The sequence below is a fragment of the Elaeis guineensis genome, chromosome 5 (genome assembly GCF_000442705.2).
Source record: "Elaeis guineensis isolate ETL-2024a chromosome 5, EG11, whole genome shotgun sequence".
Classification (NCBI taxonomy): domain Eukaryota; kingdom Viridiplantae; phylum Streptophyta; class Magnoliopsida; order Arecales; family Arecaceae; genus Elaeis; species Elaeis guineensis.
In genome coordinates, this window is record NC_025997.2 from 125,435,030 (window position 1) to 125,462,212 (window position 27,183).

Consider the following 27,183-nt stretch of genomic DNA (forward strand, 5'->3'; position numbering starts at 1 on the left):
GGCTTTGTGTGGGGCTTTGGTCCTCCCAAAAGCAGCCGCACTTATCCTAGAAAATGGAGACTTTCCTGAATTGACCTTAGCTTTTGGAGAAAATGCAACAATTATGTGATTGGAAACCATACGTCAAAAACACCTTTATTCCGAAAAAAAAGTGAAAAAGAGAAGAAAAAAAAAAAAAGTTAGATCACCATGTGAGTTATACGGAATGAGAAAATCAAAATACGGAGGATCATGACACATTATAAGTTTATCAAAAAAAAATTATAACCTAGTTATCACTGATAAGAAAGGTTTGATATAAGATGATTCACTCAAGATCAGAAATGATGAGGATGAAGATGATGAGATCACTTTATTTGATTGCACTATGATGATCCTATATGACAGTAATTTTAAATTATCTCTACTCTTCAAATTATCCCACAATCCAATGATGGGATATTCGTCCTCGAGGTTGATAATCTAAAATCATTTCTGAACTGAAATTTAAGGATAAAAATACTCCTTGATCTAATAAAAAAAATTGATATATTAATATCATTAATATATCATATTAATATTGTATATATAATATTATATTATATTTGATATTATATATTATATTTATGATATATATTATATGATAATATATTATTAATAATATTATTGTTATATTATGAGTTAATGATAATTTTAAATTAGAGTAAAGATATTTTATTGTACTTTATATTTATATAATAAAATATTTAATATAATACTTCAATTTACCTTATTTTTTTAATCAAAATAAACATTTGTATTAATAAATATTATATTATAAGTATAAATAAGAATATTAATTCTATAGGATTAATAATTTATAGTATTAATAAATGTATTTTTTATAGAATCTATTAATTATTAATATAGTAATAAATATAATAATATTTTATTTATAATATATTATATATGATTAATAAATATATTTTTATGAAATATATTATATAATCCGTAATTTTAGATTTCCATAGAATACTAAACAGATTACTCGTGGATATTCAAGGATCTTTAATCACTGATCATGACCTACTAAATATCATGATTTTAGATCACTGATGATCAAATCATCACAGAATTTAGATCATCGATGATCTCGGATCACTGTGGTGATCTCATTTGGATCACCAAACGCTATCTTAGTGAGATTGGTGGCTCCCAAATCTAGGAACAAGCCTGAATTTTTTAGCCCGACCCTGACTTGGTCCAACCAAGATTGGTGGATCTCATGCTCCTATAATTTAGCCCTTGGGCAATGTCTGTGAACCCCATTTCAGTTTTCCTTGGATCCAGTCACTGGGCCAAACCAGCCCACTAACAGCCCTACCCCATAATCAAATATCATCAAGAAAAATTGACAGACATGTTTTATTTTAAGATAATATTTTTTTTTCTGTTGGTATTAAAAAAATGAATAGATCCCTTGGATGTTTGACTCTGGGACGCTAATTGCAGGGTATTACTAAAGCTTCTAAACCTTGAGCATTATATATAAACCATATCTAGCAAGTGTAATACAGGCAACCAGCAAAAAGAAAAAAAAATGTAGAGAAGTTAAGTTGCACCCCTCTATAAAGGGTCAGGTTGTATCCTTTATATTAACCGTCCGATCGCACTTTGCACAACTGTCAAAGCACTACAATCTCTTTCTTCTATCCACCGGCATAGATGTTGTTGCGGCCAATCCCCTCATCACCTGGTCGCCGGAAACGAGCGCCTGCAAAAGAAAGTCCACGCTGACCGGAGGTGGCTCCGGCGGAGACCCTCCGATGGTCAAATCAGAGAGGAGACTAGGCAACAGTAAAAAAAGAGACAAGAAGCTCTACAGGAAGAGGGAGAGAAAGAGAGAGAGAGAGAGAGAGCCTGAGCGCTCTTTTTTTCGGAGCGGCCTCTAGCGCTGTTGCCTTCCCCGATTTATAGTAGGAGGTGGTTGGGCCTCGCCGTCGGTGATGTAGACAACTGGAGAGTTGTCAAATCGTCGGAGGTTGTCACGTCGTTGACAAAGTTGACAGATCCTAGAAATTAATTCTCGTCCTTAGCAGGACAGCGCCCCAGGCTTCCTGGCAGGGTAATGCCCCCCGGCGTTCGTACGGTGTTTACTTGAGGGACTGCAGCCCATGCCGCTCATCCGATGGCTAGGAGGGCCTGTAGAGGTGGGACGTCAGTCATCCAAATTGATGGTGGGTCGTCGGCGTCCCTTCCGACAGGAAGTCAGTGGCGGGGGGTCGGCCCTCAGGCGATCGGAGGCGACGTCGGGTCGTTAGGCCGATCCGCTCCGGTCGAGGCACAATCGGTAGTCGCTGTCGGTGTCGCCCACCGTCGGTCGGATGGAGTCGGTCGGTCGGATGGAGTCGGTCGGTATATCCCAACAGTTGCCCCCCCACTCCCGAGCCTGATGTCGCATTGGCCCGCATCTCCACGCGGGTGGGACGTTGGGCGAAAGGAGTGGATTCTCTGCTGCGTCTTGGATCGAGTTTGCTAGTCTTGCCGATGGATGATCCGGGCAAGTCGATGTCAGGTGTCCCGTTGTTCGGTGATGCGACGTCAAACAATCTGGTGTCAGGCGATCGGGTGTCAGACGATCGAGTGCCGAACGATCCGGCGTCAGGCGATCGGGTGTCAGACGATCGAGTGCCGGATGATCCGACGTCAGGCGATCGGGTGTCCGGCGCCTTTTGGGGAACGCCAACCGTCATCCGACGCCGGCTTTGGGAGCGCGGGCCGCTGCCAGGAGTCCCATCGGGGACGCGAATCGGCGCGGGCGATTTAATTCCGAATCGCGGCCCTTCCGCCACGCGTCAAAGGTTGTTGGGCCGGCGTCCCTCGCATTAATGAAGGCAACGTGGTCCTTCCGGGATGGGTGCGCCGAACCGCCGGACCGAAAGAGGGCTCGGATGCTGCCACGTGTCGCCCATCCGAGAAGTTTCGGTCGGCGCGGCGACATCCCGACCGTCGAACAGCCCTATATATATGGGGCCACTTGTGCTCGAAGCCTCATTTCTGACGGTCTTGCTGCGGAGACTCTGCCCGAACGGTCTCTCCGTCGTCGCCGGCAGCTGCCCCCACCCTCACTCTCGCAAGGGTTCGTTCGGGGTTCGTGCCCCCTTCTTCTTTGTTCTTGCTTTCCTTAAAACTCTTTCTTTTCCTTCCCCTTCTTCTTCGGTCTTGTCCTCTTCTCGGTTCTGGTGTTATGGCCAGAACCTCACCTCAGGAGGCTCGGTCGGAAAACCCGACCGATGACCTTCGGTCGACTCCGAAAGTTGAGGTTTCCTCGCTTTCGGGGCCGAATGTTGATCGGCTTCGGGATCAGTATCATATCCCAGAGCAGTTCCGACTTTCCGCCCCAGGGGCCGGCGGTCGGGTTAACAACCCACCCGCGGGCCAGGTGGCATTGTACGTCGAGGACCTCCGGGCTGGTCTTCGGCTTTCGATTCCGGAGTTCGTCCGGAATCTGCTAGATTATTACGGACTCTGTCCGACGCAACTGGCGTCGAACTCGGTTCGGCTGATAATCAGCTTTGCCCTGTTGTGTCAGCTCCTGCCAACCAACCCTCGGATCTCTCTCTTTCGGGTATTTTTTGTCCTCCGACCCCACCCTAAGGCTCGAGGGTGGTGGCCCTTCAACCCCCGGAAGGGTCTTTCCTTCATCACTGGTCTTTCAACGTCCATTCACGGGTGGAAGAACCAGTTTTTCTTTGTTTCTTCTTCTTCTCCCTGGGGCTTTCCTTCTCATTGGGGCGCGCCCCGAACCGAGGCAAACGAGAACAGCTGGGTGGAGGCGGACGACCGGGAGGACTTCCACTGACTCAAGGACATGTCGGTCCCGAAGCAGAGGGAGCTTGTTACCGAACAAGCCCTCTATGATGCTGGCCTGAGCCTGGTCCCCCGCCTAGGTATCGCTCGATCCACCGGTTGTCTTTTTATTCGGTATTTATTCTCGAGCACATACTGATCCTCTCATCGGAATCGCAGGGACACCGTCGAGGATGAGGCCAACCGACGTCGAAATCAGACAGTATGCGGCGAGGAAGAGGCCGGCGTCCGGGGTCGGACCCTCACGACCGCCGAAGAAACCCTCAACAGCGGCGCCGACCGTCGCAGCGTCGGGGACCGAACAGTCGGAGCCGGTGATCGCACTCTTGGCTCCGACGGTGCAACTGGTGGAGCGGCCGACGGGGGAAGTGGCCGAAGGAACGTCGGCGGCTTCGCCAATGAGAGTGGCGTCGGACACCATTCGGGAACCCGAACGTCGTCCGATGGCGTCTGCAGCTGCAACGGGGGGCGCTCAGTCAAGCTCGAGCAGGGGTGGCCGACCGGGGGAAAACCCCAATGGCCCCCATCGACGACCCAAGGTCAGGGAGTACCGCCGCGTCACCTGGCGCTCAGGCCCCCGAAGGATTTTCGGCCTTGGCCGACCATAACTTGGCCAGGAGGCTATGCCAGGGGATCCTTCTCCCAGCCGACGTGGAGGTCCTGAGGTCTCGGCAGGTGACCGAGATGTTATCTTCGTTCTACCCGACCATGGTCGGAGTAAGTTCCACTTCGTCTCTTTCCTTCTTACTGTTCTCATTATTTCGCTTTCCTGACGCAGCGTCCATGTTTGCAGCTAATTTATATCATGTCCGAACTTGAGGTCGGGTACTGGAGGTTTGGGAACATCCGGGCAGCCTGGAAGGACAGGGCGGCGGCCACCGAAGCGGACAAGGCGGCGCTGGTCGAGCACTTAAAGCAGTCGACCGACCGGGAGGCGAGGCTGGAGGACGAGGTCTCTCATCTCGAGTCCGAACTCAAGTCGGCTCGAAAGGAGGCCAAATGCAAGGGTCGGACTGCGCACCGTCTGCGGCACGAACAGGACGGCGTTGCCGCCGAGCTCGAGGCCGAACGCGAGCAGCTCCGGGTCAGCCTGGAGAACCTCGCCAAGGTTGAGGAGGACTTGTCGATTGCCCAGGCCGACGCCGACATAGCGAAGGCAGAGGCGGAGTCGGCGAAGGACTCTCTCGGTCAGGTGGAAGTGGAGGCGAGGTCGGCGAAGGAGTCACTGAGTCGGGCGGTGGACGACTTCCGTGGCTCCGATAGATATCGGGAGGAGCTGCTAGAGACCGGCTCTGCATCATACCGGGTGGGGTACGAAGACGGTCGAGATGCAGTCCAAGCTTTGTACCCGGAGCTGGACCTCAGCGGTATCATTCCACCGGGGGCCGAGGACCAAGCCACGAAAGAGATGGCCGACCCGTCGTCGGGGGACGTCGCTGTGGTGGGAGAGGCTGTCCCGGATCGGATCGTCGAAGGAGGGACGGTCCTGACCCCAGACCAAGCTTCGGCCCAAGATCCAATGCCGACCGTCGACCCGACGCCGACCGTTGACCCAGTGCCGACCATTGTAGATACACCGGTCATCCCCGAACTTTCATCAGTCGAAGAGATCGACTCCGAAGGATGATCGCGGCCTTATCCTCCTTTGTTGCTTTTTGTTTTTCTTTGCGCACTTGTAACCGGGCTTCGACCCGATTTTGTAGACTTAAAAGGACTTAAGAAATTTCTGATTTTTTTTCCGACACCTTTTCCTTGCCCGCTAGGATGTACTTATAGTCGTGGGGTCATAAGGTCGGAGAGGTGCAGTTCCGACATACCGCACTAGGGCACCCTACGACATCCCGAGTTGTCAGTCGAGATAATCGGTAGTGCGCCATAGGGTAAGCAAGACGAACTCCGACCATTAATCGCCCGTCCTTAGACCTGGATCGAACGTCCGTCGTTAGGTCGTAAGTCGAATGACAGAGTCGAACGTGCATCACCCTGGGATGAGTCGGGGGTCAACCGACTTCCGGGCACGAGTCCGTTGAGTCGGTCGTGCCAGAGGAGTCGGAGGTCATTTGTGGGGACGAAGGTCGACCGACCTTTGGGCGGACCCCGATGACCCCAATGTCGTCCGATGGGATCGGTCGGATTGCGACCGACACATCGGCATACGGCGTCAACGTGTTTGGTCGGGAAAGCGATGGTAAGTCGAGTTCCCACTACCCAGACTTAGGTCGGGTACCTGCATCGCACCGTGTGATAAACGGTGGCAAGCCGAATATCCTTCGACCGGTCTTGACCTGGTCGGTAAGTCGTGAACGCGACGTCGGTTGCGTTGGTGCTTTGCCTATCCCGGTCGGAGCAGGGTCGGCAAGTTGGCCGACCGTTCCGCTCGATCATTTTGGTCGAGAGATTCAAATGCCGAAGGAGTGCAACTCCCGTTGTTGCGGATGCGCCGGTCCTTTAAGCATCTGACGCATCGTTGGTGACCGACCCGATGGCCCTCAGTGGAACGTTAAGTCTAAGTTGGGACGTCGGGGACTTATATCCCTTGGTAAGCACCGAACAACAGTCGAAGAGTCAAAGTTTCAGACTCCGAAGTTTAAAACTGAGGTCGCATTCCAAGTGAGGGGGATACAGAGTTCACTGATAGTACATCCTCAGATTGTCAGCATTTCAAGTCCACGGGATGGCCGTCCCTTCTAGGGTCTCCAATCGGTAAGCTCTCGGTCCGTAGGTGTCGGCTACCCTGTAGGGTCCCTCCCAGTTTGGGGATAATTTTTCCCGATCCAAGGGTTTCGAGACCTCCGCCTTTCTCAAGACCAGATCTCCAGGCCGGAAAAGCTTCGGCTTCACCCTGGCGTTGTAATATCAGGCCACCTTTTGTCGGTAGGAAGCCATACGAAGTTGTTCCTCGCGTCGGAGCTCAGGTAAGAGGTCCAGGTCGGCTCTCCGACACTCGGAGTTATCCGGCTCTCGATACTGCTCAACCCTGATCGATGGTAACCCGATCTCCAGCGAGATCATGGCCTCCGTTCCATAAGCCAGGCTGAAAGGTGATTCTCCGGTCGGGACCCGGGGTGTCGTCCGGTACGCCCACAGGATGGAGTTCAGCTCCTCGACCCAGAGGCCCTTGGCTTCATTCAGTCGGGTTTTGAGCCCATGCAGTATGGTCCGGTTGGTCACCTCGACCTCGTCGTTAGATTGTGGATGCCTGACCGAGGTCAGTCGGTGCGTGATTTGAAATCTTGCGTAGAAGTCTCTGAAGTCTTGGTTGTCGAACTGTCGTCCATTGTCGGTAACGATGGTATTTGGCAGCCCGAACTGAAAAATTATGGACTTCCGTACGAAGTCCTCCATCTTCCGCTCAGTGATTTGCGCTAAGGATTCGGCCTCTACCCACTTAGTAAAGTAGTCGATCGCGATGATAATGAATTTTCGTTGTCCAGATGCCGGAGGAAAAGGTCCGAGTATGTCGATTCCCCACTGGACGAAGGGCCACGGGGCGACGACCGGAGCAAGCAGGCTGGCCGGTCGGTGTTGTATGCTGGCATACCTTTGGCACGGTTCGCACCTCCGAACCAACTCAGCGGCATCCTTCTTCATAGTGGGCCAGTAGTAGCCCTGTCGCAGGACTTTGTAAGCTAAGGACTTGCCCCCCAAGTGATCGCCACAGATTCCTTCATGTACTTCCCTGAGGGCATAGTCCGCGTCAGTCGGCCCCAGGCACTTCAGCAGGGGAAAGGAGAACGACCTTTTGTATAATCGGCCGTCGATCATCACATATTGGGAAGTCGCCCACCGGAGTCGCCTGGCTTCTGCAGGGTCTTCGGGGGTAGATCCGTCGGTCAGGTACTGAGCGATTGGGTCCATCCAGCTCGGCTCTGCCGTCAATTGCAGCACCTCTTCGACCTTGTCGATGCTCGGTCGTTCGAGACTTTCTACGAACGTCCGACCCAAGGTGCTGTAGTCGTATGTCGCGAGCCTGGAGAGCGCGTCGGCCCGAGAATTCTCTGCCCTAGGGATGTGGGAGATTTCGAAGTACTTGAGGGGTGCCACGAGATCTTTTACTTTTTGGTGGTGCTTGGTCATGGTCGGATCCCGCACCTCAAACTCGCCTTGGATTTGCCCAACGATCAGTTGGGAGTCGAAGAAAACCTTGAGTCGGTCGACCCCGAGCTCCAATGCCAACTTCAAGCCGGCGACGAGTGCCTCATATTCGGCCTGATTGTTGGAGGCCTTGAAGTCGAATCGGAGGGCGTGTTTGGTAACCACTCCCTCCGAGTTGGTGAGCAGGAAACCGGCCCCACTCCCTCGAGCGTTGGATGCTTCGTCGATGTGCAACACCCAGGCCGGATCGAGGCCACAGTCAGAGGTCCCGACCTCCGCGGGGCTCCCCACCCCCGACTGCAGTTCGGTCGTCGGGCATTCGACGATGAAGTCGGCCAGAACCTGAGATTTGAGAGCAGGTCGCGGTCGGTATTGGATGTCGAATTCGCTTAGTCTCACAGCCCATTTCGCCAGTCGTCCCAACGTGTCAGGACGGTGCAGGATCGCTCTCAGGGGTTGGTCGGTGAGGACCACGACAGTATGTGCCTGGAAGTACGGACGAAGCCACTGTGACGAAATGACAAGAGCGAAAATCATCTTCTCGGCCTTCGAGTATCGGGTCTCAGCTTCGTGAAGCACTTTGCTGATATAATATATCGGTTGGTGAACCCGGTTCTCGTTCTCTCGGACGAGCACCGAACTAACCACCTCTGGGGAGGTAGCCAGGTAAAGGTACAGGATCTCCCCGACCTCCGATCTCACAAGAAGCGACGGAGAGGCCAGGTATTTCTTCAGTTCTTCGAAGGCTTGCCGGCACTCGTCCGGCCAAGAGAAATGCTTGGCTTGTCGCAAGGTTTTGAAGAACGGGAGGCATCTCTCAGCCGATCGAGAGATGAATCGGCTGAGCGCAATGATCCTTCCGTTGAGTTGCTGTACCTCCTTCTTGGTGTCCGGATGTCGCATATCGACGATGGCCTTGATCTTCTCGGGGTTAGCCTCGATTCTCCGTTGCGAGATGAGAAATCTGAGGAACTTCCTTGAGGTCACTCCGAAGGCGCACTTGGTCGGGTTCAGCTTCATCCGGTGTCGTCGTAGAGTGCAGAAGGTTTCTTCGAGATCCTGGATATGATCCAAAATTCGCGCACTCTTTACCAGCATGTCGTCGACATACACTTCCATGTTGCGCCCGATCTGATCTTTAAAGATCTTGTTAACAAGTCGTTGGTAAGTGACGCCAGTGTTCTTCAGTCCGAATGGCATCACTCTGTGGCAGTAGAGGCCCTTGGCGGTCACGAAGGTGGTGTGTTCCTCGTCTTCGGGTGCCATCCGAATCTGGTTGTACCCTGCGAAGGCATCCATGAAGCTGAGCAGTCGATAACCGGATGTCGCATCCACCAGCTGGTCGATCTTCGGAAGTGAAAAGCTATCCTTTGGACAGGCCCGATTCAAGTCAGTGTAGTCGATGCAAATCCTCCACTTTTCGTTAGCTTTCTTCACCATGACAACATTGGCGAGCCAATCGGGGTAGGTGGCCTCTCTGATGAAGCCTGCACTGAGCAGTTTATTCACCTCCTCGTCGATGGCCTTCTTTCTTTCTGGAGCAAAAGACCTTTTCTTCTGCCTTACCGGCCTCACTGCTGGGTCGATGTTGAGTCGGTGTGCATCATTTCCGGTAGAATTCCTGGCATATCCACCGCCGACCAGGCGAATATGTCGGTATTTGCCTTCAGCAGCTCCGCCAAATGTCGTCGCTCGGGGTCAGGTAATTGAGACCTGACCCATACTTTTCTGTCCGGGTTTTTCGCTATCGCGATGGGAACGAGCTGTTCGGCCGGCTCGCTCCGCTCTTCTTCTTCCCTTGGGTCCAGCTTGTCGGCCGTTAGGGGACCCTTTGATTCGTCGCTTTGAGCAGAGATCTGAAAGCATCGTCGGGCGAGGCGTTGATCTCCGTGCATCTCCCCGACACCATTTTTGGTCGAGAACCGAACCAGGAGATGATACGTGGAAACTATTGCTTTGAGGGCGTTTAGTCCGGATCTTCCAAGTATGACGTTGTAGGCCGAGGGCACTTGGACGACCTCAAAAGTCAGGTGGACTGTGCTCTGTCATGGTTCGGCTCCGACCGTCACGGGCAGGGTGACCTCTCCTTCCACCACGACGGCGTCTCCAGCAAAGCCTATGAGGGGCACCGAGACTCTCTTGAGTCGATCGGCCGATAGTCGCATCCGGGAGAAGGTCGAATAAAACAAAACGTTCGTTGAACTTTCATTATCTACAAAGATTCTTTTTACATCGTAATTCGCTATTGTTGCCGAGACAACAACAGCATCATCATGGGAGGTCTGGACGCCCCGAATATCTTCTTCTGTAAAAGTGATTACATCGTCCAAGCGTGGCTTCTTCACCAGCTCCCCCCCAGCAGACGTCCCTGGGCCCATTCGTTTGGAAATCATGTTGATGACCCCGGCCGTAGGTCGATTATCCATCGCTTCTTCGGTCTGCTGGGGTCGTCGGTCGGCAACAAGCTGGGTTGGCGGGTTCCTCCAAAATTTATCGAGATATCCCTGACGGATGAGAGCTTCGATCTCATCCTTAAGTTGGATGCATTGCTCGGTATTGTGGCCGTGGCCTCGGTGGAATCGGCAGTATTTCCGCCGGTCGAGGCCCTTTGCCTTCAAAGGCGGAGGCCGTCGTAGGTACTCTTCCCCCTCGATCTCCATCAAAATCTGCGCACGAGGAGCAGAGAGGGGAGTGTAGGAATCATACCTGGGGTGTGTCGGCCTCGGACTACGTCGTCGGGGCGACCTCTGGCCCCGTTGTGGGGGTGAGGCCCGACTGTCGGTCGGGGGCTGCTAGGCACAGCGAGGTCCCGACCCTTCCTCCGCTTCTCCTTCGGGCCTTTGGGCTCGGCCAGACACCGGTCGGAAGCTCCCTCGTCCGCACGCATGTACTTGTATGCGCGCTCCAGCAGCTCAGCGTACGTTCGGGGGAGGGTTTTGTCCAAGGAGTAGGTGAACCGGGATGCCCTCAGCCCGCGCTTCAAGGCTGAGATGGCCATGTCCTCATTGAGGTCCCGAACCTTGAGCATGGCCGCATTGAATCGCGCCACGAAGTGTCGGAGCATCTCATTTTCCCCTTGTTTAAGAGAGAAAAGGCTGTCCGATGTTCGGGACGGCTTTCGGCTGGTGCTGAAGTGGGCCGCGAAGGAGTGCTCAAGCTGCCCGAAGGAGTGGATACTTTCCGATCGAAGATCGAAGTACCAGGCCCTGACAGCTTTGTGTAGCGTGGCGAGGAAGCCGATGCAAAGGAGAGCGTCGGTTGCCCCCTGGATCGTCATGAGAGCTCTGTAGCTCTCCAGGTGGTCGATCGGGTTGGTAGAGCCGTCGTAAGGCTCCACGTGCGGCATTTTGAACCGATTGGGGATCGGCTCGTCAAGAATGAGTTGGGAGAGAGGTTGGGCGGTCTGGAAGTCAACGTCGTTCGAGGACTTCTGACCGTCCACCTGCAACTGGGCAAGCCGACGGTCGATCTCGTCGAACCTACGCTCGTAGTTGTCGATCCGCCGGTGCTGGGAGACCCCAGGAGTGGAGTCCCCAGAGGAGTCCGAGAGAGAGACGGACGGCGTTCGCGGTCGCTTCTCCTTCCTTGCTCGTTCCAGCTGGGAAGGGGAGGGCCACCGAGACCGACGGGCGTCACGCCGTGGGCGCTCCTCCTCCTTCCGGTGGGGGCGGCGTGACAGGAGCTCCGGAGAAGGCGACGGCGATCGGTGCGGGCGTCGGCGGCTGCTCCTGGAGGGTATCGACGTGCCGCCGGTTGCTTGCCCGAGGAAGGCGGCAGCCGGATCGGTTGTTGCTGAAGGTTTTTGACCGCGTCCGTCAACACGGTCATCTGCCGAACTATTGCCGCGATCTGTGCCTCCGCGGTCACCGCGGGATGCGGAGAGCTGGGCTCCGCCATGGAGGGTGGAGGGGAGGCCTCTTCCCGACGGGAAGAGCGCCTCACCGATCCAGTGACCCTCGACCATTGGGCTCTTGTCTTTGTCATCTCGAATTTCGTGGGGATAGTGTACCGTTACGAGAACCGCTACCCCTACCTGGCGCACCAATCTGTTGCGACCAATCCCCTCGTCGCTTGGTCGCCAGGAACGAGCGCCTGCAAAAGAAAGTCCACGCTGACCGGAGGCGGCTCTGGTGGGGACCCTCCGACGGTCAAGTCAGAGAGGAGACTAGGCAACAGTAAAAAAAGAGACAAGAAGCTCTACGGGGAGAGGGAGAGAAAGAGAGAGAGAGAGAGCCTGAGCGCTCTTTTTTTCGGAGCGGCCTCTAGCGCTGTTGCCTTCTCCGATTTAAAGTAGGAGGTGGTTGGGCCTCGCCGTCGGTGATGTAGACAACTGGGGAGTTGTCAAATTGCCGGGGGTTGTCACGTCGTTGAAAAAGTTGACAGGTCTTAGAAATTAATTCTCGTCCTTAGCAGGACAGCGCCTCAGGCTTCCTGGCAGGGTAATGCCCCCTGACGTTCGTACGGCATTTACTTGATGGGACTGCAGCCCATGCCGCTCATCCGGTGGCTAGGAGGGCCTGTAGAGGTAGGACGTCAGTCATCCAAACTGATGGTGGGTCGTCGGTGTCCCTTCCGACAGGAAGTCGGTGGCGGGGGGTTGGCCCTCAGACGATCGGAGGCGACGTCGGGTCGTTTGGCCGATCCGCTCCGATCGAGGCATAATCGGTAGTCGCTGTCGGTGTCACCTGCCGTCGGTCGGATGGAGTCGGTCGGTCGGATGGAGTCGGTCGGTATATCCCAACAGATGTTAAGGTAGATACAACAACCGGCATTGCAAAAGAAGAATCATTCTTTCACACAAAGAGATACAACTTAAACCCCTTATATAATACCAAAGATTTTACCATCTAAGATGGCAAATCTGGGAAATTTAGATAATTAAAGATGTTATAAATCCATCAAGGGGTAGCTTCCATGGGATAAGTCCCCTTCCATCGTTTGATAGGAGAGATAAGCTGACACAATAAGTAGCATAACAATCTCATGATGATTTAGATTTTATAATAAGAATAAAACTGCCCTTTCACTTCTTTGGTGTGTTCAAAGAATGGATAGACACAAGTCGTAAGCAAAAGGGATAAGTTCCCTCTATTGTGCTCTACCCTTCTTGCCCTGGTCCTCTTGATCACAAACTCGCATACTTTTGATGGGATCGTAAGTGATTCTCTTGGATCTGCGACGTTCAAGTATCTTCATCAGCAACATCCTCTGGACCGACCTACCTAATACCTGCAGGCAGCCACATAAGATTACATATTTGTGACAATTTCAGGTCATGCAACGTGAGAGATATCTCACAGATAATGTATGTGTTAGGATTTGACGTCTCAAGATTCAGTCCATATTGAGCCCACAGTGAGGTTTGCGGTGAAAAACGGAGTCCAACGAGACTAAGATCATCCAAAATGGAGCTCGAACGAAGAAGATACGAGCTTTTGAAGTCGGCACGAGATCCGAGATGGCGGAGGACTGCCGGCGGCCCAGGCGGGGCCAACGCACGGGATGCGCGACCCAGGCGCGTAGCCCAGGCAGACGGGCAGCCCAATCGGGCGCGCAGACCAGCCCATGCGCGGGCCCGCGTGCGCAGGCCGGCCCAGGTCCAGGCACCTTGCCTGGGCCCTGTACCCTGGTCCACCATGGATGGGCGGTCCATGGCAGATCGCGTGGACCGCGTGGGCATTTTCCACGCATTTTTCACGATTTACGATACTATTCTGTGGACCGATCATGATCGGATGACCCAGGAAGTTTTCGATCTTGATCCGACGGTTCAGGGGCTTGATTTGGCTTGTTTAGGAGACCTAAACCTAATCTAATTAGGTTAAACCCTTGTTTAAGGCCTTTAAAAGGCCTGTGCCTCAACAGAGAAGGGAGGTGGTCTGGTTTTTGCCGTGGATGCCGTACGAAATCCGTGAGGAGAGAAACAAGAGCGCGCGTTGTTGAGAGAGAAGGAGCAGGAGGCTCTTGGACAGCGGATGCCGGCCACTTCAGGGGTTCAGAGGGTCTTCCAAGAGAGAGAGAGCTTTTGAGAGGAAAACTTTTAGGGAGAGAGAATTAGGTGTACAAGGGTTGAGGGTGATGTCTCCTCTTATAAATTTTTTTTTTATAGTGAAGTTTGCATGCCCCGTGGAGGCGAGCCCTTTTGTGGCTGATCCACGTATTTTGATTGTTTTGTTTTGTTTCTTCTTTCTTCCTGCTGTATCGCGTGGTACTGAAAAAGTCTTGGAAGGTGGTGTCCTGATCAGACATCCACCCAACAAGTAGTATCGGAGCAAGACGGTACAAGGATGTAGATTGCAGCGGTGGTGAGCAAGACTGAAGATGGAGAAGACAGGAACAATCAAGATGGAGATCAACAAGTTTGATGGTAAGAGTAATTTCTCCTTGTGGCAGGCAAGGATGAAGGACGTGCTCATCCAACAGGGGTTGATCGATGCTCTCTTGTGCGATGAGAAGCCGATCACTATGGAGGTGCGGGATTAGAAATGGCTACAGATGCAGACGGTGAGCACCATCTGCATGTACCTGACGGATGAGGTGGTGATCCATGTGCTGAGCGAGACTTCTCCGACGGTGCTGTGGTCGAAGCTCGAGGAGTTATACATGGCAAAGTCTCTCACCAACACTCTTTTTCTCTGGAGGCAGTTCTACCAACTACGGATGGCTGAGGGACAGAGCGTGCAGAAGCATCTGAGCCATTTCCAGAAGATCCTTACCGACCTCCTCAGCGTTGGTGAGAATGTTGAGGAGAAGACCAGGGCGCTGGTTTTGCTAGCGTCGCTTCTACCTTCGTACGAGTCCTTAGTGACTGCTCTTCTAGTGGGGAAGAGCACTATCAAAATGGATGAGGTCACCGCAGCGATACTCCAGAACGAGGTTCTCAGGAGGGAGAACTCAGCTTCGAGCTCAGGTGGCGGTAGCTCAGCTTTGGTGGCTTTTGGAGGAGCAAGAGGTGGTAGACAGAGCGACAGGAGATCGCAACGAGGGCGGTCCAAGTCCAGGAGGGACTTGAGCAAAATCAGGTGTTACCGGTGTGAAGAGTTGGGGCATCTAGCCAGAGATTGCCCTCAACTCAAAAATCGGACGGTGGCTGCTGTAGTGACGGTCGGTAGCGATTTAGATGGAGATGTCCTGAAGATATCTGACGAGGTATCTACTTCTTCCTAGCAGTGGATATTAGATTCTGCTTGCCCCTATCATTTATGTTGCAGAGAGGAGCAGTTTGACTCTCTGGAGAACAATGAGGGCACTGTATATCTGCTGGATGGATCGAGCTATGTGATCAAAGACATTGGAACGATGAGCTAGAGGACACATGACGGTGTAGTGAAGAGATTGGGGGAGGTTCGATACATACTCAATTTCAGATGGAATCTTATCTCACTTAGCAGACTGGATTCGAGAGGCTACAGGAAGGTAGCCGATGGAGGAATCCTGAGGGTACTATGCGGCGATAGGATTGCGCTGGAGGGGAAGAAGGAGAGTAGAGGACATTATTACCTGGCGGGGAGCCCAATGCAAGGTGAAGCTTCGGGAGCCAGGTGGAGCCCAGAGCGAGGTGGAGCTCCTAGAGGTGGATCGGGCACGAGACAGGAGACTCGGGAGGATGAGAGGCGACGTCGCAAGGTAAGATTCCTATTGCCGCAGGATGATGCCTCGAGCAGGTCTCAGGTCAGGAGGAGTACAACATACGACGGAGATGAGATCGAGCAGCCTGGCTTGACTCCTATGTTTGCCCATCCATGATCAACAGGCGATTGCCCCAGGGCATGGGGGCGAGGAGATCCAGAAGCTCTCGGAGTTTGAAGAAGGCCAAATATCGAGTCAAGATAGAGATTGTTAGGATTTGATACCTCAAGATTCAGTCCACATTGAGCCCACAGCAAAGTTTGCAGCAAAAAATGGAGTCCAACGAGACCAAGATCACCCAAAACGGAACTCGGACGGAGAAGATACGAGCTTTTAAAGTCGGCACGAGACTCGAGGCGGCGGAGGACCGTCGGCAGGCCGGTAGAGTAGCGGCGGCGCCCGGCCCAGCCCGTGTGCGGGCCCGCGTGCGGGCACGGGCCGTCTCAGGTCCAGCGCCTTGCCTAGGCCCTGTACCCCGATCCACCGTGGACCGGGCGGTCCATGGCGGACCGCGTGGGCATTTTCCACGCATTTCTCGCAGTCCACGACACTATTCCATGGACCGGTCGCTATCGGACGGCCCAGAAAGTTTTCGATCTTGATCCGACGGTTCAGGGGCTTGATTTGGCTTGTTTAGGAGACCTAAACCTAATCTAATTAGGTTAAACCTTTGTTTAAGGCCTTTAAAAGGCCTGTGCCTCAACAGAGAAGGGAGGTGGTCTGGTTTTTGCCGTGGATGCTGTACGAAATTCATGAGGAGAGAAACAAGAGCGCGCGTTGCTGAGAGAGGAGCAGGAGACTCCTGGACAGCGGACACCGGTCACTTTAGAGGTTTAGAGTGTCTTCCAAGAGAGAGAGAGCTTTTGAGAGGAGAACTTCTAGGGAGAGAGAATTGGGTGTATAAGGGTTGAGGGTGAGGTCTCCTCTTGTAAAATTTATTTTTCATAGTGAAGTTTGTATGCCCCGTGGAGGCGAGTCCTTTTGTGGTTGATTCACGTATTTGATTATTTTGTTTTGTTTCTTCTTTCTTCCTGCTGCATCACGTGGTGCTGAAAAGGTCTTGGGAGGTAGTATCCTAGCTAGACATCCACTCAATAGTATGCAATACAAAATCTATGCTGACTTCACTGGAAAAGATGATGTCAGTCCTACAACACAGAGTATCTTGGGAAAACTACACCACAGGATCAAATATATGCTTCTTTTGAAGAAATGCTGTCTGAACCAATCTGTACATGGGAAGACATGCAGCCATGATCCTCAGTTTGATGCCATCTCAGATCACCTTGCCAATGTATGCCGTTGCAAATGCTCCTACGATGGCAGCTAAATGCCTTGTTGGAACAATATGGAGTCAGCTTTTGAGAGGGAAGTTGTGAACTCGACACGTTCGGTCCATGCCAAAATGCAATAGTAAGAAGCAAAGACATCTAAAAGAGCGTCTCAAGAATGCATTCCCTGCACTTCTAGGCAAATTCTAGTTTGCTTCTATGATATCGGACCTGATTTCTTTCTGCTAACAAATGATGAGAAGTGTGCATTGCTTGAGAAGAAGGCATCTGCCAGGTATACCAAGTAATGTATCACCCCACCTGGGGCTAAGAAGCATGGAGAGATAAGATGTACCTGGTCTGCATCAGAATGAGGTGTCCAAAAGACAAAAAAAATAGGAAGGGAAACATGATCACCAATGGTCTCTTGAATCAGCATTTTTAAATTAAATCTGGAAGTGCATATGATGATCATCATAATGAAATGGCAGATCAGCTAGATTTTGGTTAGACAGATGGTATGGTGATCTTACTTTGAGCACTTTATTTCCTAAATCGTTTGGTTTGGCAAGAGACAGGCACTGTTTAGGGGCTTCATTTTTTTGTGCATGGTGTTCATGGAACAGATTGGAGTCCTTTTTCCAGAAGAAATGTTACTTCAGAACTGCTGGAAGAGTTTGTGGAGCTAATTGATTTGATTGATTCTCTTTCTCTCTATTTGTAACTTGATAGGGCTACCTGGATGTGGTCAGCTTCTGGAGAATTTTCCGCCAATTCAATCCATAAATTCTTCAGTTTTCTTGGTGTTTTGGTTCCTGGTTTTTAAGATATTTGGAAGCCCTTTGCACCTGAGAAAGTAAAGATTTTCCATTGGTTGGGTACTGAGAAGGAAATCTTGACTCCTGATATCTATTCACAAAAAGAAATATTGACTGCTGATAATCTGATGAAGAGAGGTTGTCCTCATTCTCAGTGTTGTGTTATGCATAATTTAGCTTCTGAATCTGCTTCTCATCTACTTTCAGAATTTTCTTTGCTAATTATTTTTGGAATCATTTCAACACTAAAGGTTAGAAGTCACACTGGTTCACTAAGCTTTGCTTGTCTTCTTGGCTACCTAAAAGGATCAAGAAGAAATTCAGAACAAGTCAGACTTTTTAGGCTTATCTATTTGATGGAGTATCTAGCTGGAAGAGAGAGAGAGAGAGAGAGAGAGAGAATACCTCAGTCAACCTCTAATATGCTTGATGAATTATCAGGACTATTAAATTGTCATAGTTGGAGTCGTTGTTCATCACTCCTAAGTCTGTAAATGAGATAATTTATATCAAAAAATGCTGTTATTCCATAATTACTTTTTGTACTCATTACATTATATCATGAACTGAGTTTGAAACACATTTTTATCTGAAAAAAGATAATGATAATGAAAAGTTGAGCCTTTTCTTCTTCAGCTTCAGTCAACTCAAGTTTGCTTTGTGTAATGTTCTAATCATAGCCATCAAGAATGTTTATTTACCAGCAATAGCCAGATATGACAAATATGCGTTCATGATTTGAATTGGTAAATGAATGTTGATGTTCGTTTTATTGCTGGCTGCCCTGTTTTCCTTGTGACTTTTTCTCATCAGCTGAACCTTTTGGGCCTCATAGCCTGAAACTTTTGGGCTGTTTTTCTGCTGTTATACCTTGGTTTTGGTATTTTGATGGGAAATGTGGCATTGGTATGCTGGATTTATCTCTTTTTCTTCCATATTTTTGGCCCTAGAGTCTTTTTATAGCCTGAACTGACAGTAGCATGTGTTACATGGCACTTGGAATGGCAGGCTGGGGTTTTTCTGTGCAGCAAGTGATGCAGCTTCTATTATTTGAACTTTGTTTTATGGCAAGAAATGGACACTGTAAGTTGAATTCAATAATGGAATATTTTTATGCTATGCCTAATTTAATTAGCTCCTGCTGATTTCCTTTTTAGACATCAGCGTGAGCATAAAGGAGAGAAATTGCAAATTGGTGCCACTGTTCTTATCTATGAAACATAGCTGTTTAATTACATAATCATAGAGAGTCTTTTATCTGGTATTTTTACTGCAACTTTCTTTTGTATTAGTTGCTTTTCACTTCTATGAAACATTTTTTCCTCTTTTACTTGTCCTATTGAAATGTATTGTGAGTAGATGCTCAATGTTGGTTCATAAGAATATAATTTAGGCAACTAAGTTGGGTGGTATGGTCATGCCTACCGATCCAACAAATTTCTATCAACAACCAACGACTTGGACAACCAAGACAGATGGCGACCTCAGCATTTAAACAATTTCCTCTAAGCATTTAAACAGTTTAACTGTTGTGGAAAATGGATGAGAATGCTAGCATGCTCTTTATCGACATGTATAAATGGGGCAGCTTTGCAGAGTCAGCTTCTTCTTCTCTACATGTATCATGTTATGTTAATTGGAAAAATATAGTTAAGAATGAAGGAAACATTTTGAATGTCTTATTCAATCATTGGAAAAATTAACAAGTCCCATAAAAAAACATATATATGTGTGATACATGTATTGGAAGATTCCTGCTGCATTTTCAAATAACTGACAATGGATTCTGATTTGATGTCTACCAATAGAACACAGAAATATTTCCATTTTCAGCATTCTCTGTTCTTGTAGCATTCTTGTCAAATTCAAGATTTTCAAAGCCACAAACTTTTCAGATGTTAGGTGGTTTGCTTTAATCCACACACTAACAACTAAATTTTTCTTTTCTTTTATTACTGATTATCTCTTATTTTTATAGGGCAAGTGATGGCATTGACTGTTGGTGTAGTTGAAAGTGGGAATGTTCTGTGAATAGGGAATCAGACTGATCAAAGGCCATCAAAAGAACTGATTGCATATAATCCTCTTCATCTTATGCATAAATTGTTCTAATTCTTGTCATCCAATGTATGCATTGACATGGCAAAAGGATAAAATTCTTAATTGAGAAAATAACAGTTGATCTTTCTATGTAGGTAGTGGTTTCGAAGGTGGTCTAATCTCAGGGATCTTGGAATTTTCTGAAACCTAGATGTATGTGTTGCTTCCTACAGTAGGCCAGCTGGTCATCGATGCATTGAACATATTCTCTGTCTAGCAACCGCCAGAACAATCATATTAGAATGCAAGGAATAAGGATTTTGAAGTGGAGAACATCTTCTGTTTGAGAACTAAAATCCTGATTATTTATATTTTTTAAATTTTTGAAGAGAGATGTTTTTTGTCTCTCATTTTGGTGTAGCAGTACAAAAATTTTTTTGTGCTGTTGATCAATCAGACAAAAGCTCCTTATGCCATGGCTGCACTAGCAAGGCAATTTATAATTCCATCATGCCTCCATGAATCACACCGACCCTCTGAGTTGTACCAATCTTTTTGTGCAGCTCATCTCAAAGAACCTTTTTTTTTGCATGAGTGATCCAAGACCTGTAGCATCACTCTGTAGAAGATTCCAAGATCTGGACAAATGTGAGGGTCTACTAATATGCAGAAGATATGGTCATGAAGATTCCTCAAGTAGCAGGAAGTAAATTTGAACTGCACATATATGTCGTTCTCATATTGTTTTTATTAACCTTATGTGTATGAAATATACTTTCTGTCAAGGAATCTATAACCCTTAAAAGAGCTTTTGTTTTGGAGGGTGGCTCCATGATGAAGTTTTGCTAGCCTTCTTGTGGCATAATAGCTATCTCATCACTTGTCAAAGATAGTGGCCTCAAAACGAAGATGATTAAACTTCCACGGAAGTAAGGTTTGCTATACCAAATGGTACCATACCATACCAAACATACCATACTATATCAGTGATGAACTAATATGCACTCTCATACCATAATAATACTCGGTATGTCTCATCATCTCGTACCATAGCACATACTGATATTATAATGGGATGGTATCGATACTGGATCCGGTTCCGAGATGACGAACCTTATATGAAAGAGTTAAAAAGTTTAGAACATGTTGTTTTGATATCAAAAAATCCTTCACAAGAATGAGATGGCAGGCGATTCATTCCAGAGAAAATTGGCACAGCATTAAAGCAGATTATAGAAAAGTTTGGCATAGAACCATTCTTTATGATAAAGGCATGCATTTCAATTCAAACACCATATCTTTGCTTCATGCCTTAGCTCAGCAAGGTTTCTTTCCAATCGTAAAAATAAGTTTATGACCCATCTTTTATGGTGCAGATCAGGCATGGGCTTATCCTTGTAAGACGTTATAATCAACAACAGACTAATGCACTAGAAAACAAAATCTCACCCTTACCAATCATCGATAGGTAAATATTGAAGGAATTTTGTTTTTGTTACATTTTACCCCCACTTCATATATATGATTACGGGTATTCATTCTTAGAAGCTAAATTAGCTAGCAAGCAATGATTGTAAAGCCAAATGTCGAGGCTTTGGGAAAGGAATGGTTGGAATCTATCTGCAAAGAGATTCCTTCTCTTGCTTGCTCTCAAAGTACCTTTTTGAAGTGTGTGAAATGCCTGACTACGTTGCAAAGAGAAGAGTAAGTTGGTGCACTTGCTGCTTTAGGAAAAGTAGCATTGCCCCACGCCAAAGAAAGGAATCTACCAGCTATATAAACTTCAAGATTGAAGACACCATCTCCACCCTTTTCCAGCCTAAAGATCAAACTTCTCTCTGTACTGAATTCCAATGGCTGTAAGTATCCCTTCTTCACCTCAAATCACAATCTGTACCTAACTTGAGGAAAATGGTATGTTTCGCTGGATAATCTAGTATGCAGCAAATTTTAGATTATGATCATGGCAGTCAAAAGTCCACAGATCTGTCTCCTTTTTTCTCCCCACAGGGCCACAGAGAACATTAATTTGATGTCTAAGAATGAAGCTCTTAGTAATACATACTTCTGCCTGTGAACAGTTGATGGATTTATTTCTTTTTCCTTTTCTAATACCTTGTCTTCTTTTTTTATTTCTCTCCTTCAACAACAGGTGGTGGAGTTGAAGGTAGGAATGCACTGTGAGAAGTGCATCAAAGCAATCAAGAAGGCCATCAAAAAAATTGAGGGTAATGCTCTTAGTTTGGCATTTATATTTCTAATATCATAATCCCCTTCCTCTCATATTTTCTTATTCTCTGTTTAATTTTGTACCTCAAAAAAACCGTATAACACTTCATTGATTTAGTCATAAAATAAATTTTACTTCTTCCATGCCTTTTTCTCATAATATATCAATTTAAAGTTTGCGTTGTGTTCTGAAAATTGAAGTTTGATCCATTTATGCTGAGATGCGCAGATATTGAGACTTACAGGCTTGATGCAGAGCTCAACAAGATCACTGTGACAGGCAACGTTACACCTGACGAAGTAGTCAGGGTACTGCAGAAAATTGGAAAAAATGCCACTTCTTGGAACGAAGACTAAGAATTAACGGATGAGACTCACACCTTCCGAAGATACTTTCTTCACAACCTTACAATTATTATCTGGTGGAGGCCTTTGCACGTCTCATACCTTTAGAAGATACTTTCTTCGCAACTTTACAATTATTATCTGGTGGAGGCGTTTCTACTTTATAAAATGATTTAAAGCACACCATATCCTGTATTAACATGAGTAATTTTATCCTCGAAGTCTCTTGGTGATTTCAGTATTTTCTACTTCATTATTTTGTGGAAGCCGTGATCATGGGTTTTGTTGTTTGTCCAAGATGATCATGAAGATTGCTGGCATTGATAGATTATTTGCTAAGGGCCTGTTCGGTATCGTAGTTGTTCTCGCATTTTTGTTTCTCTACAAATTAATGAAACACCATATAGAGATCGATATTGAAGATAGAATTTGCATGGAACTTTTGCTATTCCTTCATTTTACTTTCGCTCTTTCTGAAAGCAATAAATCCTTACAGCTAAAAACTATATGATTTTACAAAAAAAAATAATAATAATAATAAAAGGGTTTGTAAGGATGCTGTTGGGCATGAACATTCTACTGGTGCCTTGTCAAAATCTGAATTTGGGCATGGTTGGGACTAGATTGGAATTGCTGCGGTTGCAGATGGGCCAGCTCAAATGTATTGCGGCGGACTTTGGTAACATGGCTACTGTCCCCGCCTTTCTTCTCTTTCTCCTATAAAAAATATTTTATGCACCACGTACGATGTAATAAAATAGGCGTGAAGTATCCCATTGGACCACGTAGCTCTCATTTTCCAATGCTTACTTTCGCATTTTAATTTAAAATTTTAAGAAACAAAAATATTTCTCTATTCTAAAAAAATTATAACATTCCATGATCGTCATGATATTTTGAAAATTAAAAAAAAAAATTTCTTCATAATATATCTTCAAGATGTCATAGCAGACCACTGGATGTCACGACGGACCACGAGATATCATAATTTTTCAGAACAAAAAGATATTTTTATTATTTAAAATTTTAAATCATTTAATTTATGTAACTGACATATTTAATTCGCATTGAAAAACATAGCTACATGATCCAATTAGCGAGAGCACTGCACTGTTATTGCACCGCATGCGGTGTGCAAAGAATAACTTTTTTTTTTTCTTTCCTTTTGCTTTTTTTTTTTTTCCTCTTCTAAGATGTTATTGTCATTTCATTACGGTTATTAATGAAATGTGAGGTGGTTCATTATTTATTTGTGTAAAGAGAGCAAGGTGACATAATTTGCCACTGATTTATTTGTGGGCACATGCATGTGTGTAGGAATCATTGCCTTCAGGCCCTGTAATACTTGAGACCTGGCTCTTGGGGAACTCCTCTTATGAATGAGCCGCAGCTTATTTTATATGTTTTGTTTTGACCCGTGCCTTTGCAAGTTTACGAATGAAAAATTAGTAAATTATTAGATTGTACTGCATGTACAAAAGATTTTTTTTAGAAAATAAAATAAATGTCTTTTCTTGTGTGCGCCTGGTCAAACAGAAATTGCAAACCATATCTTAGATATCAACCTTTAACAATAATTATTATAACCTAAACCTTGATATTTTAATCATTTAATGCACGTCATCTGAATTGTGTTTTAGCAAATTATTCAAATACTATATGACATCTAGCCACAGAAATGTTGTTTGGTAGATTTCTTTCTTGACAAGTAGAACTTCCCTCGTAGAAGTTTCTATCTTGGTTGCCAGGGGTAAGTAACGTTACGGAATGGCTTTCAATCAAATAAATAAATAAATAAATAAATAATACAAACAACTCTTCAAACTTAGGTCAGTTGCATTAACACCTCGTATATTTTAAAAAATATCAAATAAATCTCTGAAGTTTTTGAAACGTTCCGACAAAACCCCTACGGCGGCGTCCGCTTGCCGTTTCAATGGATAAAATACCCTTTTGTCATTAAGACTGTTTAAAATAGCTTTCGACAACGCCCTTCTCAATTCCAAGGATTTTGCAGTTGGATTTCCGTCCTCCTGTCATTCTCTCTCCGACGAATTATCCAGTCACGCAAAGAAAGAAAATTTGGTGGGGGAGATAGCTGAGGATCACGAAAGAATCGATAAAGATGCGATTTTGGATCAAGAAAGAGATAAAGTTACTTCTTTGATCAAGAAAGTGTGGAAGGGATGAAGATGGCATTGTGGGATGGTGGCTATACAACCGATGAGAGGGAGAAGAAGGAAGATGATATGGGTGCTCTCATTTCAGAACCAAAGATAGAGCAAGAGCAAGAAGGTGAGGTTTTAATTCGGTTCTCCAAGACATGTCCTTTGCCCGAAGATACTTCTTTGGAGGTTCTGGCTCGTCACATGGAGAATGTAACTGATGAGGAGAGGCTAGTTCCAATGGGATTGATTGAATCCATTATTATGATGAAGAGCTCTACGTTGTATAAGATTAACGGAGAAAATGACGGCAAGCTTGGGAATGATCCAGTAGAGGAAGATCGAAGAACAATCAAGTGGCAAAACTGCTTTACAATAGACTGCTGGGGCCCTCAACATAACCAGCAGATCTGAAAAGAACAACCATGTAGGCCAGGCTGCTGAAACCTGGAAAGAAGACCCCATATACGTTGGAAAGCAATGCTTGCTCAGTTATCTAGCCTGTCATGTCTTGTTTTTTGGCTCCCTTTGAGTTTAAACAGAACTCCAGTCCATTCTTAATCTTCCCTTGCAAGGCCAGCATGACATCTATGCTGAGAGTTGATCTTTTGACATGCATTCTAGAAGTTGCTGAGAGGTGAATCAAACTTGAACTTGATTACATTGAAATGAATTTTACAAGGCCAATCATGGCATAATTTATATCTATGCTTTTTTACTGCACTGAAAATTGAATTCCACTAAGCATAGAGTGGTGAGATGAACATCAAATAGTGCTCCCTGGGTAATCTAGGATCAACTGGATTCACAGGGATTGTTAGTGTGTGCATGCTTGCGTGCTCATCTGTGTTGCCAATGGTGCTTTGTCAAACTTGAATGAAGAATTCTATGTGACCATGGACACTGAAATTTCAGCAAGGGTTTGAAGGGATTTGCAAGTCAATTAAGGACCTATCTCATGGTGATTCATCGATGCAAAATAGTGCAATTTCAAAACTAAAGACATCTCCTCAACCATGTTCTTTGAATTCAAATCCAGCCTGCAATCAATGATCCCAGAAGATGGTGTTAGGTTCTGCATTGACCTCCTCACCCAATTGAGCAGATCCCCTCCAAAGCTCCTTACTCCATAGACTAAATTGGAGGCTGTCCAGCGATCAGTTCCAATAGAACAACACCAAAAATGTAGATGTCTCATTTCTCAGCAACTTTCATCATGGCAACATATTCTGGATCAAATATGTTGTGCCTATAGCCTTAATGAAAGCAATCAAAACACTCCCACTGATGTTGTTTTTAGTTCTGGGATAGATCATGACACTGAAAGATAAAAAATGGATGAAGAGGGAAGAGAGAAAGGAGGAGGAGGGAGAAGAGGAATGCTGGCAATGGAGAAGAAGGAGAAGATCAATTGGGGAGGAAGAAGGATGAGGAGAAAGGGGAGGTGGTGGAGGAATGGGCGGAGGTTAAGGAAGCCACTATGAAGAAGGAGAAATGGATGAAGAGGAAAGGGAGAAGGAACGAGGAGGAAGGATGAGGGAGAAAGAGGATCACTAGTAGAGAAGGAGGAGATCAATCAGAGAGGAAGAAGGAGGAAGGAAGTAGAGATAAATATATTTTTATCATTTTATAAAATAATAATATCATGTGATAGTCATGTGATATGATTTCATTAACAGAGATAGATGGCAGGACTACATTAGAATATTTTGAAAACTTTAGAGATCAGTTTAATACTTTTTAAAGTACAGGGGATGCAAGTGTAATTGACTTAAATTTGAGAGGGTGTTTGTACAATTTATCCCAAAAAACTATCCGTTAACATTTTTTAGGTGCCAATCTACTTTGCTTCATAATCTCATCTATTGGTGCAACTGGTCTAGGTTACTAACAAAATCAGGTCTACAATTAGTTTTGGACCAGATCAAGCCTAGTTCTATATTTCACATCAAAAAAAAAAAAAAAAAAGCCTAGTGAAAGCTGTGTTTGTCAGAGAGAGGTACCCTTTGGAGGAATACATACTCCATCTTCTTGCTGTAGTAGAAATAGGTTATTCCACTGGATGAGTTCCTTTTTGAAATTTGGTTGGACGGATACATAGAGAGAGTAAGTGATTACATTAGTTCTTGTAATGGTTTGAATTTTATTATAAGAACAAAATTACCCTCCTTTTTTTTAAAGAGCAATGGAGATCAAATTGTAATTAGGGGGGATAAATTTCTCGTAATTCATGGGATAACACCTATAAAATCATCTTTAATTGAAAGACTCTTATCATCTTCCTTTATAGGCCACTGAATGATGAAAATTAGCAAGCTATTATGCCTAGATTTTATCTCTTGGCTAGTTTCTCTATCAGTGTGGGTGGCTTAGATGCTTTTCTTTATCTATTGGCTCATTATCTTTCTGTTTGATACGAAAGATGGATTGAAAGAAGGATGGATAGAAAGAGAAAAGAATGGATAGATTTTTCATTCATCTTCTTATATATTTGATGAAATTAACATGGAATAATAGAAGAAAATAATTTTCACTTCTATTTGGTATAGGAGCAATGGAATGAATGATGGATAATATTTGTATAATATTTTACTAAACTATCTTTTGATAAAAGTATTATTATTATCAATTTATAATCTATAATTATATAAAAGATTATATAAATATTTAATTTAATACATAATTTTATAAATTAATTATTGATAAATTAATTATAAAAATAACTAATTAATTTATATTTTAGTTAAATAGTTAATTAAAAAT

General features: G+C 46.4%; 1 protein-coding gene across 2 annotated transcripts; it reads left to right on the forward strand.

The window, feature by feature from the left end:
- The first annotated feature begins 21,390 nt into the window (after window positions 1–21,390).
- On the forward strand, window positions 21,391–22,676 carry LOC109505871 (copper transport protein ATX1). 2 transcript variants are annotated; one of them, XM_019850655.2, is made up of 3 exons: window positions 21,391–21,540; window positions 21,834–21,909; window positions 22,140–22,676. In XM_019850655.2, exons 1-3 carry the CDS (start codon window positions 21,535–21,537, stop codon window positions 22,265–22,267), a joined length of 210 nt encoding a protein of 69 aa, XP_019706214.1. In that variant the 5' UTR covers window positions 21,391–21,534; the 3' UTR covers window positions 22,268–22,676. The 2 variants fall into 2 exon arrangements, with proteins under 2 accessions (XP_019706214.1, XP_019706215.1); XM_019850656.3 differs by having other exon boundaries at window positions 21,492–21,595.
- Window positions 22,677–27,183: the final 4,507 nt, after the last annotated feature.

Bases quoted from the DNA above. Each gene is read 5' to 3' on its own strand.
- LOC109505871 (XM_019850655.2), top strand. The intron at 21,910-22,139 runs GTAATGCTCTTA...TGAGATGCGCAG, and splicing joins GGCCATCAAAAAAATTGAGG to ATATTGAGACTTACAGGCTT.